The following is a 13,366-nucleotide window of genomic DNA, read 5'->3' on the forward strand; positions in this document are numbered from 1 at the left end:
ACAGCCTCCCCTCTGATCTGGGAGGAAAAACCCTGGCCTACCGGCTAGAGGGAGAGGTGGCTCCCCAAGAGGGAGGATGGTTGTGGATGGCAGACGGCAAGAACCACGTGCGTCCGCCCAAATGAGGGGGAGCGTAGGGGAGGCAGGGGCTCTGCCGTAGGACATTCTAAGACAGACCTCTCCAGAAGGAGATGTTCTGGAAGGCATGGAGCAGGAGCTGACGGAGACGGAGGGGAGAGGACAAATCCCTCCTAACCCCATGGGTTTGCTCTCACCTGCTGGTGGCCGGTTCCCCCCACAGACGGCCAATGCTCCTTAAGGAAAAGTGGGGAAGTCGATTTGCAGAAACATCCTCTGTGACGCTGCACTGTAGAGGAGCCCACTGGTTAGGATGGCGTGGCTCACATCCAAAGGGAGTTGCTCACCCTGTGACTGCTCACCCGTGAGAGGCCAGCCCCCTCCCCATAAGGCTTCCAGGGTTGCACCGATCTTCCCCAGGTAGCTGGGAGGGGAAAGAGCATACCCAAGCAGGCAAGAAGTGGCAGACCCCATTTTGGCAGTCCACCCACCAGGCCATCATTACACCAGGCCTGGTCATGTGGCACATCTTCCTGCAGGGGATGCTGGTGCCCTGTTGCCCAAGTGAATCTTGTGGCTTCATTACCAGAAGGAAGAAGGGGAGAAAGGACATGGTTCTCTCGGGGCTAAAATCGCTCCAGGAACAGGAATCTGATCAGATGCCAGCATTTTGGGAATTCCTGTGGCAAGTGCTCATGTTGTCTGTGTGTGTATGTGTGTGTGTGTGTGTGTGTGTATGTGTTTCACAGCAAGGTCAAGTTTGGGCAACAGTGAGCTGATGCAGATGCTGCTGCCTTGTCCTCTGTCAAAGTCTTTTTTGAACCAGCTTCTTTTTTCATTCTATTCTTGATTGTCACCACTGCAACCTTGACAGATGCCTGACAGTCTTGGTGGTGGAGGTTGCAAGAATGACGAGACTGAGTGACAGACCTGGTCCCTGTCACGCACACGCAGGAGCCTGGCGCGTGCTGCGGCCTGCAGCCTCCACAGAAGGAGCCGGGGAGGATGGCACAGTGGGCGCCTGGCAGGTGGGAGCAGGGGGCATTCTTGCCTTCCTGTGAGACCCCAACTGTGAGAGTGTCAGCATTTTAAACACTTTAAAATTCAAAGTAACAGAGGATATCTGTTAAGCCTTTGGATTCTTATAAATTTTTGACGTTTTGTTTCCATGTCTAGTGACTACTTCATCATAAACCATGCAGCAGAGGAGCAGGGCGTGGATGAGGGAGGAGGTAGGACAGGCATCTTCTAATCAAGATCTGAGACCCAGCGACTTTATTTGACAACCAAAGAACTGCCAGGCTCTGGGTCCCTGCAGTGGCACCCGAGGGTTGGGGGCAGAGCCCTCTCAGTGAGTGTCCCTTCTGGTGGGGTTAGGCGGACAGTCATAGAGTTTGAGAGCAGCGTGGACCAGAGCCGTGGTTGGGGTGCCAGCCCCTCCGTGGGAGACAGGTGGCTCCCGCTAAGTGCCCTTCAGACCAGTGCCCTGCAGGGGTTTCTTTCATATGTATTGAGGGGGAGAGGAAATGGGTTCTGATTAATAAAAATTACAGGTAAAAGCGAATGCATTTGCCACTGGCAGCAGGAAAACCAGAGTCCTGGAAAAACTCAGCAAAACAGAGCTCATGTTCTGTACCTTGTTCTCTCGCTCATTTTCTTTTGCAGTTTTTTAGACAGATCATTCCTGGGATGTATACTAAAATACCTGACAATCAGGCAGTAAAATGAAGCCCGCTTTCTTTGTGGGAGCCCCTCACTGAGCATTATTCTGGTGATTAGCCGCTGGTCTCAGGGGCTTGTCCTCTGGTCCTGGGGCAGTCAGCACTGCCCTTGAGATGAGCAGTCTCTGGTCTCAGGGTGACCGTAGGCTGGTCTGGGTGTGGCCATCCATTGGTCTGAGCGTGGTCAGCTGCTGGTCTTGGGGCAGGTGCCACCGTGTTCATCAGCGCAGCGTGTGTGTGCTCTGCAGTGCCTGTTGGAGATGGTGATGCTGGTGAGGACTGTGGCCAGCCTCTCTGGGAGCGCTGGCAGTCACAGGTCTTTGGGTACCCGAGGAAAGCTGAGTAAACTAGCGCCATACTTCCAATTTATCTCAGTGCCCCCTAGTGTCCTCAGATGGGCACCTGGGAGAGGCCCTGCCAGGAAGCTTGGCCAGCTTGGGTCCTGGCTTCCTAACCATGGAAAGGCTGAGGGCAGCATCAAACAGATTCTGTGCCCTTGGCTCAGCCCAGCAGCCTTCCAGCAGGAGGCTGGCTGAGGAGGAGACCCCCAAACTGTCCTCTAGTGTCTCTCAGGCCAGGCCAGAGAGGGCTGCCCCTCACCAGGTTGGGTTCACTATCATGCTGGGTCCTTCCAGAATGACCCTGGGACCCTGGGACCCTGGGCCTGTGGCATAGATGGCTCCCAGCCTGGGATGCAAGGGTCCCTCCAGAAGAGGAGGTGGCCCCATTGGGCCCTGATGCCCCAATGTCCAGCCCTAATTGCCACAATAGACCTATTCTGGCCCAGGGGCCCACCCAGGAGGTGCTCCTTCCACCAGGGGCCTAGAGTCTGATTTCTAGACCCTGTGTGTCCCCGGCAGGCCTTCCTACCCCTGGGCCTTAGGTTTTGTCATCTGGGAAGCAAGCAGGCGGACTACATCTCCTGGGTTGCAGTGTGCTGCCTTTGTGTGCCCCAGTCCTGGGTGTGGCCCAGATTGCGTGTGCTCCCACAGCAGCCATACAAGGGAAGGGAAAGCCGGCCCCATTTACAGTGAGTAATGGAGGCCCAGGGAGCCTCGGCACCTTGGCTGAGGTCACCCAGCCAGACAGAAACGGTACCGGCAACCCAGATCGCCAGACTCACGGACCACCCACCTGCTACCGGCCCTCAGTTAATTCCTACACGTCCTTGAATGGGTTCTGTTAATGAGACGGGTTTGAAACACCAGTCTGCCCCCAAACCACGAACACAGGAAATGTCAATGGCAGCGTAGATGAAGGAACTCCTGTTGTTGTAAACACTCTCACCCATGTACCAACGGAAGGGGCCGGCCCACAGTGTCCCTGCCCTCCTCCTCCATGTCTCTCTCAGAGGTCCTGCTGTCTCAGGGTCATTCATTCACTCATGCCACAAGCATCTGCTCACCCCCTCCCAGGCCTGGAGAGGCCCTGGGACGTAGGAATGAGTCAGAGTGTGGGAGCCTGCAAGCTTCCCACAGGCTTCTCTTCCCATCTCTCCTCCCGCAGCCTGATGACCTCGGCACCTCGGTCTTGGTCCCTGTAGCTCTGGTTCCTGTCCTTCTTCTGCCTCCTGGACCCTTCCCTGGAGTCCGTGATGCTGCAAACCCTGTCCCCAGGGACCTGCTGCTCCTGCTCTCCGTCCCTCATCCCACCATGCTGCCCCTTCATCCCACCGCCCGCTGGGACCTGTATTAGTTTCCTGCAGCTGCTGTAACAAATCCCCGGAAACAACAGAGACTTGTTCTCGCACAGATCTGGAGGCCAAAGTCAAGATGCTGGCAGGGCTGCACTCCCTCTGGAGGCTCAAGGGGAGAACCCCTAGAGGGAGCCCCAGCCAGTTCCCAGAATGGGCAACAGGAAATACCAGCTTTTCTGATGTCTCAAGAGAATCTGGAAATTTGGTCATTTATGTGAAATCTCGTGATGTTTAAGTTGGAGCAACTAATTCAAGCTTTAAAATTCCTGAGTGAGGTCACCAAGTTGGCTGAGGAGACCCCAGCCTCCATCCCTCAACAGAGATCAAGAATTAGATAGCTATCCATGAACAAAAATAGCTCTGGGAGAACTCAGGAGTCCACTTAAGAAACTTCAGCAACACAGTGGAACAAAACCCTGAGGAATGGCCACATGGGAAGGGAAGGAAGAACGGCTTCATCTGCCTGCGTCATTCTGTCCTCCAGGCTGGCCCTACTAAGCATCAAGAGGGCACTCCAGCTAGAAAGAGTTCCCCTCACCAGGAAAGGCAGAGCAGAGTGAGTGACCAGCTTCCCCAGCCTTTTGGAGCACCACACGAAGGACCTGCTTCAATTACACCCCACCCAGAGACCAGCAAAGCTGAGATATCTAGAGGTGGCTAGGAACAAGGAAGAAGGGCACAGGGCTGCCAGTGTCAGCCACACAGAGGGAGTCGTCATGGTTCCCAGTGGCATGCTCTGTGGAGGACCCCAGCAGCTCTCACCACTGAAGAAACCAGCGACCGCACAGCTGCTGCAGACCTCTGCAGGTTTCATGGCTGAGGTTTTTGCCCCACTGGTTTTCATATTCACAGATACCAGCTGCCTCAGTCCCTCCAGCTTCATCCCCTGCCCCCTACCCATCCCCAGCCTCTGCCGCTGTGTGAGTACAAAATGCCAACTTAGACCCCTGTGGCTGACCCCCAGTGCCATGCATGCATTCAAGGCCAGACCCTCCAGCTGTGCACATGTGTACCACTCACCTGACTCCTATCATCAGTCTCCACTGTGGTGTGCTCATCTGTGGTGAGACACTGCAGCCATGGGAGTGCACATTGACAGCCAGAGTCCCTGTAGCTGCTAGTGTGCCTGGAGTTGGCCCCAGTCCTTACTGATGGCCCCAGCCCTCCTCACTACATGTGTGTCTGCAACTGGCCCTGCCGCTGCACAAGTACCTGCAGCTGGCCCCTGCAACTGAATGTGTGCATACCAGCAGCCACCATTGCTGCTTGCCCTGGTCCCTAACTATTGGACCTGGAGGCACTGCTAAGGACCCCAACAGCTCTTGCAGCCACTGTGGTCCCCCTGCAGTGCTTGCTGTGGACCACACAGTTGTTAATGTCGTGGACCCTAGCACCCTGAGCCAATGTGATATCATGCCCCCTTCTCAACCTGGACCCAAAGCTGCCACATCCTCCCGTACTTGGTGCCCTGCAGCGCTAGATCCAGGGTCACAGCATGCTCCAGCGTGTCCCCACCCACAGGTAAAGGTCTTTATTTACTGAAGTCAGTCCATAGAGTCTGGAAATGTACAGACACCTACGCAAGGCTACAGAGCTCATGAAGAATCAGGGAAACAAGATACCACCAAAGGCATACAGTAAACTTCCAGTAACTGACCCCAAAGAAATGGAAACACATGAATTGCATGACAAACAATTCAAAATAATTGTTCTAAAGATACTCAGAGAGCTACAAGAAAGCACAGATAAGCAACTTAACAAAATCAGGAAAACAATTTAATAACAAAATGAGAAGTTTGACAGACATAGAAAACATAGAAAAGAACCAAATGGAAATTTTGGAGCTGAAGAATACAATTACTGAATTGAGGAATTCAATAGAGAGCTTCAATGGCAAACTGGACCAAGCAGAAGAAAGAGAATTAAACTGAAGACAGATCATTTGAAATTATGCAGTCAGAAGAGCAAAAAAGAAAAAAGAATGAAAAGGAATGAAGAAAGCCTCTGGGACTTATGGGACATCACTGAGAGAAACAATCTATGCATTGTTAGAGTCTCAGAAGGAGAAGAGAGGGAGAAAGGGACAGAGAGCTTATAAAAATAAGATAAAAGAATAAAGAAAGAAAACTGAGAACTTTTCAAACCTGGTGAGAGATTTGGATATCCTAGTTTATGAAACTAACAAGTCACCCCAAAATTTCAATCCAAAACAGTCTTCTCCAAGACACATAATAAAACTATCTAAAATCAAAGGCAAAGAGATATTTTCTTTTAAAAAGCAGCAAGAGAAAAAATTTCTCATACAAGGGAACCCCCATAAAGCTATCAGTGGATTTCTTGGCAGAAACCTTGCAGAACAGGAGAGAGTGGAATGATATATTCAAAGTACTGAAAGAAAAAACTGCCAACCAAGAATACTTTCCTCTGCAAAACTGTCCTTCAGAAATGAAGGTGAGATAAAGACTTTCCCAAGGAAACAACAGCTGAGAGAACTCGCCACCACTAGACCTGCCTCACAAGAAATGATGAAATGAGTTCTTCAAGCTGAAACAACAAGATGCTATTTAATAACATGAAAGCATGTAAAAATATTCAAAACACTGGTAAGGGTAAGTATACTGTCAAATTCAGAATACTTTGATATTGTAATGTAGTGGTGTGTTAACCATTTAACTCCAGTATAAAGGTCAAAGGACAAAAAGTACTAAGAATAGCTATAGCTACAATAATCTGTTGATGGATACACAATATAAAAAGATGTAAATTGTAACATCAAAAACATAAAATGTGTGGGGAGAATAAAAGAGTACAGTTTTTGTATACAAATGAAGTTAAGTTGTTATCACCTTAAATAGACTGTTATATCTATAAGATGTTTCAAATAAGCCTCAGGTAACCACACACACACACACACACACACACACACAAACTACAATAGATACACACAAGATAAAGAGAAGGAGATCAAAGTGTGCCATTGTGGAAAATCGTAAATTCACAAGGGAAGACAGCAAGAGAGGAAGAAAGCAACAAAGGAACTACCAAATGGTAAAAAACAGTGAACAAGATGGCATTGGTAAATCCTTACCTATCAATAAATGGAGTAAATAGAGTTGGTTGTCCCTCCCCTTGAGCAGTGGCTGTGGGAACGCATACAGCCTGGGATGCACTCAGAACCAGCACACTGCAACTCAATTGATGTTGTCTACCTGCTTGCTTCCCAAGTGAAAAATTTAAATGGATTAAATGCTCCAATTAAAAGGCATAGAGGGGCTGAATGAATAAAAACATAAGACCCAACTATATGCTGCTTATAAGAGACTAACTTCAGCTTTAAGGACACATATGGGCTCAAAGTGAAGGGATGGAAAAGACGTTCCACACAAATGGAAACCGAAAGAGAGCAGGGCTAGCTATACTTATATCAGGCAAAGTAGATTTTAGGTCAAAAACTGTAACAAGAGACAAAGAGGGTCATTATATAGTGATAAAGAGGTCGGTTCAGAGAGAATATAACAATTGTAAATATATATGCACCCAATGTCAGAGCACCTAAATACATTAATCAGATACTAACAGATCTAAAGGGACAAATAGACAACAATGCAATAATAGGAGGGGCCTTCAGTGCCCCACTTTGAACAATGGATAGATCATCCAGGTGGAAAATCATTAAGGAAACATTGAATTTGAACTGTACTTTAGATCAAATGGACCTAACAGACATATGAGACATTTCATCTGACAGCAGCAGGATACGCATTCTTCTCAAGTGTACATGAAACAGTCTCCAGGATAAAGACCATATGTTAGGTCAAAAAACAAGTCTTAGCAAATATAAAAGGCTGAAATTGTACCAAGTATCTTTTCTGACTAGAATGATATGAAACTAGAAATTGATAACAGGAGGAAAAGTGGAAAATTTGCAAATATGTGGAAATTAAGCAACACATTCCTAAACATCCAATGGATCAAAGAAGAAATCAAAAGGGAAATAAAAAAATCTTGAAACAAACAAAAATGAAAACACAACACAGCAAAACTTATGGGATACAGCAAAAGCAGTTCTAAGAGCGAAGTGTATAGTCTTAAATGCCTACAATTAAAAAGAAAGATTTCAATAAACAACCTAATTTTATACCTTGAGGAACTCGATAAAGAACAAACTAAGCCCAAAGTTAGCAGAAGGAAGGAGATAACAAAGATTAGAGCAGAAATAAATGAAATGGAGAACAGAAAGACAATAGAAAAGATCAACAAAACTAAGAGCTGGTGTTTTGAAAGCTAAACAAAATTGACAAATTTTGTTAGACTAAGAAAAAAAGAGAGAAGTCTCAAATAAATAAAATTATAAACAAAAGAGGAGACGTTACAACTGATACCACAGAAATACAAAGGATCATGAGAGACTTCTATGAACAGTTATAAGCTAACAAATTGGACAACCTAGAAGAAGTGGATAAATTCCTAAAAACATACAACCTACCAAGACTGAATCATGAAGACACAGAAAATCTGGACAGACCAATAATGAGTAGAAGATTGAATCAGTGATCAAAAACCTCCCAACAAAGAAAAGCCAAGGATCAGGTGGCTTCACAGGTGAATTCTACCAAGCATTTAAAGAAGAGTTAATGCCAGTCCTCTCCAACTCTTCCAAAAACTTGAAGAGAAGCGAACATTCTGAAACTCATTTTACGAGGCCAGCATTCCATGACACCACAGCCAGGTAAGGACACTACAAGAAAAGAAAACTACAGGCCAGTATCCTCGATGAGTATAGATGCAAAAATCCTCGACAAAATATTAGCAAATCTAGTTCAACAATACATTAAAAGGCTCATACACCATGACCAAGTGAGATTTATCCCTGGGATGCAGGGATGGTTCAACATGTAAAATCAATAAACTTGATACATCTCATTAGCAGAATGAAAGATAAAAATCATATGATCATCTTAATAGATGCATAAAAAGCCTTTGACAAAATTCAACATCCTTTCATGAAAAAAACTCTTAACAAATTGGGTGTAGAAGGAACATGCATAAACGTAATAAAGGCCACACATGACATGCCCATAACTAACATCATACTCAATGGTCAAATATTGAAAGCTTTTCCTCTAAGATCAGGAATAAGACAAGAATGCTAGGAGCTCTAGCCAGAGCAATGAGGCAAGAAAAAAAAAAAAAAGAAATAAAAGCCAAAGCCATCAGAATTGGAAAGGAAGAAGTAAAATTGTTTGTTTGCTGGTGACACAATATTGTATATAGAAGGTCTGAAAGACTCCACCAAAATATTGCTAGAACTGGCAACAAATTCAGTAGTTTCAGGATATAAAATCAACATACAAAAATCAGTTGTGTTTCTATATGTTAACAATGAACTATCTGAAAACAAAATAAAACAATCTCATTTTCAATAGCATCTAAAATACTAGAATACTTAGGAATAAGTCTATCCAAGGAAGTGAAAGATCTATACACTGAAAACTATAAGACATTTATGAAAGAAATTGAAGATACAAATAAATGGAAAGATATATTATGTTCATGGGTCAGAGGAGGTAATATTGTTAAAATGTTCATGTTACTCAAAGCTATCTATAGATTCAATGCAATCCTTATCAAAATTCCAAGTTCCAATAGAAAAAACAATCCAAAAATTCTTATGGAACCATAAAAGACCTTGAAGAGCTACAGCAGTCTTAAGAAAGAACAGAGCTGGAGGCATCACACTTGCCAATTTCCAGCTGTATTACAAAGCTATAGTAATCGAAACAGTATGTTACTGACACGAAAACAGCCAGACCAGTGAAACAGAATTGAGGGCCCAGAAATAAACCCATGAATATATTTGGTCAACTTATATTTGACAAGGGAGCTAAGAATGTTCAACAGGAAAGGATAGTCTCTTCATTAAATGATGTTGAGAAAACTGGATATTCCTGTGCAAAAGGATAAAATTGGAGCCATCCTACACCACTCACAAAAATTAACTTGAAATGGGTTACACTTGAACATAAGACCTGAAACTGTAAAAGTCCTAGAAGAAAACATAGGGGAAAGCTTTTTGGCGTTGGTCTTGGCAATGATTTTTTGGATATCACATCAAAAGCACAAGCAACAAAAGCAAAAATGGACAGGCGGGACTACACCAAACTAAAAAGCTTCCGCACAGCAAAAGAAATAATCAGAATGAAAAGGCAACCTATGGAATGGGAGAAAATGTTTGAAAACCGTGTATCAGATAAGGGATTAAAGCCAAAATGTGTAAGGAACTCATGCAACTCAACAGCAAAAAAAACAAAAACAAGAACAAATCACTATGATTAAAAAATCAGGAAAGAACCTAAATATTTTTCCAGAGAAGACACCAGAGGTACATGAAAAGATGCTCAACATCACTAATTATCAGGGAAATGCAAATGAAAACCACAATGAGATATCACCTCACATCTGTTAGAATAGCTATCATCAAAAAGATGAGAGAGAACAAGTGTTGGCAAGGATGTGGAGAAAAGGGAACCTTGCGCACTGTTGGTGCAGCCACTATGGACAACAGTATGGAGGTTCCTCAAAAAATAAAAAATAGAACCTACTGTTTGATCCAGCAATTCTACTTCCGGATCTGTATTTGAAGGGAATGAAATTACTATCTTGAAGAGACATGTGTGCCCCCATGTTCACTGAAGCATTTTTCACACCAGACATGGAAGCAACCTAAATGTCCATCTATGGATGACAAATTGGTAAGGAAATGTGGTACATATGTACAATGGAATATTATTCAGACTTTATAAAGAAGGAACTCTTGCCATTTGTGACACTATGGATGAAACTGGAGGACATTCTGCTAAGTGAAATAAGCCAGACACAGAAAGACAAATACTGTATGATCTCACTTATATGTGGAATCTAAAATAGTCAAACGCACAGAAGCAGAGAGCAGACTGGTGGTTGCCCAGAGGCTGAGGGGAGGGGGAAATGGGAGGCGATGGTCAAAAGGGACAAAATTTTAGTTGTGTAAGATGAATAAGTTCTGGAGATCTATTGTACAGCATAGTAGCTAAAGCCAACAATACTGTATACTTAAAATTTCCTAAGTGGGTAGTGTTTTTACCACCAAAAAAATGATAATAAAGGAGGTGGGAGGAAACGTTGGGAGGTGATGGATATGTGTATGGCCTTGATGGTGGTGATCGTCTCATGAGTGTTTACTTACCCCAAACATATCAAGTTGTATACATTAAACATGTACAGCTTTTTACATGTCAGTCATACCTCAATAAATTGGTTTAAAAGATAAGCAGACAAACCCTGAGTGGATCGTAAGTATATGATCTAAAGGAAATCTATCTGCAGGTTGGACACGGTAGGGGCTCCCAGTGTGAGACCATTAGTTTATGGATAATGGACCAAAAATTCAAAGGTGTGGGAGCTGGGCGGGACATGACAGCAGGATAGCCAGGGGGAGGGCAGGGCCATCTGCCTGCAGGGGGCGGGGTGGCAGTTAGGGGTTGTCTGAGTCAGGCACTGAAGGAAGAATTTACTAGATGGCTGAGGTGGGGCCAGGAGCAGGGCCTCCTAAGCTGAGGGCCTGGTGGGTTCAGGAGCCAGGAGGCCAGTGCTCACTGGATTGGAAGGATGGGGCCGTCCCAGTGACTGGTATGAGGTGTGTGAGCTGGGGGCAGGAAGGGCAATGGCCAGCTGAGAGCCTTAACTGCCGGAGTACAGGGCAGCCCGAATCTCTACAGAGATGGGAGTCCAGCAGGGGCTTTGCAGCAAGCAGGGCTGTGACTGGACTGAGGGGAGGCAGTGGCGCAGTCCTGGAGAGGCTGCGCCTGGGACTGACATGGATGAAGGTGTAGACACTGGGGGCAGTGGGGACCATGGCCAGGCACAGAGGCACATGCTCCATCCATGGCATCCACTGCAGTGTGGTCAGAGCCTGTGTTTCCCAAGGAAAACTGGAATTCCATTTTTGAAACATGAAACCTCATCATTTTGAGCGTTGGGTTCAGAATTTTAAACATATCATGTGGGTCCAGCTGAACGTGTTTGTAAGCAGGTTCAGCCCCTGGCTGACAGTTTTGACCTTTCTTTTGGACTTTTGGCTTAGGGTGGGCTGCACTGGTCCATATTTGGTGCGTCTTAGTGTCCTCCCGGGGCCGCACAGGCCCGTCATTGCACTGGAATTCCTTCAGGCTGTCCTTGACAGTTGGTCTTACAAACTCAGGTGGGGAGACTTGGGGGTTGGGCTGGGCATGACCCAGGCAGAACCCCTTCCCCAGACAGGGCTCACCACTGTCCAGTGGCCCTGGCCTCAGCGACAGGACCTGGAGGTTCTAGGCAGATGGGGCCTCTAGGGCCAACTGTCCATGCCCTCCCCGGTCTGGGGTTCAAACCTAGCACCTCGCTGGGGGCTGGGCAGGGTCAGCAGGGCCCTGCTTAGCCAGGTGGGAGGCTCTGCGCTCTGGTCCCTGCTCACTGCTCTATCTCCTTGGGCTGCTGTGCGCTGGGAATTTGAACCATCTTCTCTTTGCTCTGCAGGCTGGCCTGATCCGTATGGAGGAGGAGGAGTTCTTCATTGAGCCCCTGGAGAAGGGGCTGGTGGCAAAGGAGGCTGAGCAGGGCCGCGTGCATGTGGTGTACCGCCGGCCACCCACCCCCAGGTCCCCTCCTCTGGGGGGGCCACAGGCCCTGGACACAGGTAAGGCTGCTGTAGGTGGGCGGGCTGCGTGGTGAGCCCTGGCTGTCCCCTGGGGGACCAGGCACCCCTTCTGCAGGCCTAGTCCCAGGCTGATGCTGAGCCCTGCCCTTGCTGACTGCACTACACGGTGGGGATACAGGGCTGCCGGGCTGAGGGCTTCTCTTCTGGTGCACATGGGCCACAAGCCTGCAGGTCCAGGGCCTCCATAGTGGGCAGTGAGGGCTGCCTGAGGGTCCACCTTCTGCTGCCTAAAGGCCAACAAGTGTCAGGGAGCAGGGTGGCCCAGACCAAGCCTGCACCCTAGCCTGAGACCCAGCCCCGTGTCTCTAGTCTGTGCTTCTGAAGAGGATGTCTGCTGCTTGCAGACAGTCTCTCTCCTCTGTCTCTGTGCTGCCTGCTTGCCCTGCAATGGTAACAGCCCTCCTTGGCTGCTCCCAGAGAAAGGTCCTGCCGGGAATGGAGGGAAGAGAGACCCCAGAGGTGCTCCTGGCAGCCTCGGCGCCCGCACACAGACTCATGTCACTTTGTCTTTTTCAGCTTAGAATCAGACTCTGATTCTGGGCCCAGCAGCGTGGAAGGCACTGCTGGGTGGGCATGGTGTCAGTCCTGGCTGCAGCCTCTCGGGGCCTCCAGGAGGCCAGGCCTACTCACAGCCCGCACCTCCCCAGCCTTCTTGAGATCTTGTGTCCCAGGTTGCAGCAAGGCCAGGTTGGGCTCTGACCGTGGTCCTAGCAAGTCTCACGGTCCCCAGGGCTCCAGGGTGTGGATGAGGCTGCCTTGATTGCACCTAACTCTTGCGGGGCAGCTTAGCCCTCACCCTCCTGTCCTAGACCCCTGGCTGCCAACAGCCCTGGCAGGGGGCCAGCAGGCAGGGAATGGAGGCCTGGACTTGGGTCAGGCTCATCTGCATATCTACGGGGAGCCCTGGAGGCCCCCTGGGCCAGCCCAGCCATGCCGTGATTTGCTGAGACACTGCCATCACCCCAAGCAGCCCTGGCTCATTTATTTTAGGTCTCTGACTTCTCAGCTTGACAGATAAATTGGGTGCAGCCTGGCAGGGCACCATGCTAATTTCAAGGAGCAGTGTCAGATACCTTTGCAGAGGAATCATTCCATCAGGAGGCCTGTGCTCTCCAGAGCAGATCAATACTTCCGGCA

General features: G+C 47.7%; 1 protein-coding gene across 2 annotated transcripts in view; it reads left to right on the plus strand.

Annotated features, from left to right (window-relative positions):
* ADAMTS2 (ADAM metallopeptidase with thrombospondin type 1 motif 2) overlaps window positions 1-13,366 on the plus strand; it is a 217,700-nt gene that overhangs the window by 53,299 nt on the left and 151,035 nt on the right. For both annotated transcript variants that reach the window (XM_070568963.1, XM_070568964.1), the window contains one exon: window positions 12,049-12,208. In XM_070568963.1, coding sequence (XP_070425064.1) covers window positions 12,049-12,208 — 160 coding nt within the window. The remainder of the gene's footprint in view (window positions 1-12,048; window positions 12,209-13,366) is intronic.

Source organism: Equus przewalskii, chromosome 13 (assembly GCF_037783145.1).
Source record: "Equus przewalskii isolate Varuska chromosome 13, EquPr2, whole genome shotgun sequence".
NCBI classification, from domain to species: Eukaryota; Metazoa; Chordata; class Mammalia; order Perissodactyla; family Equidae; genus Equus; species Equus przewalskii.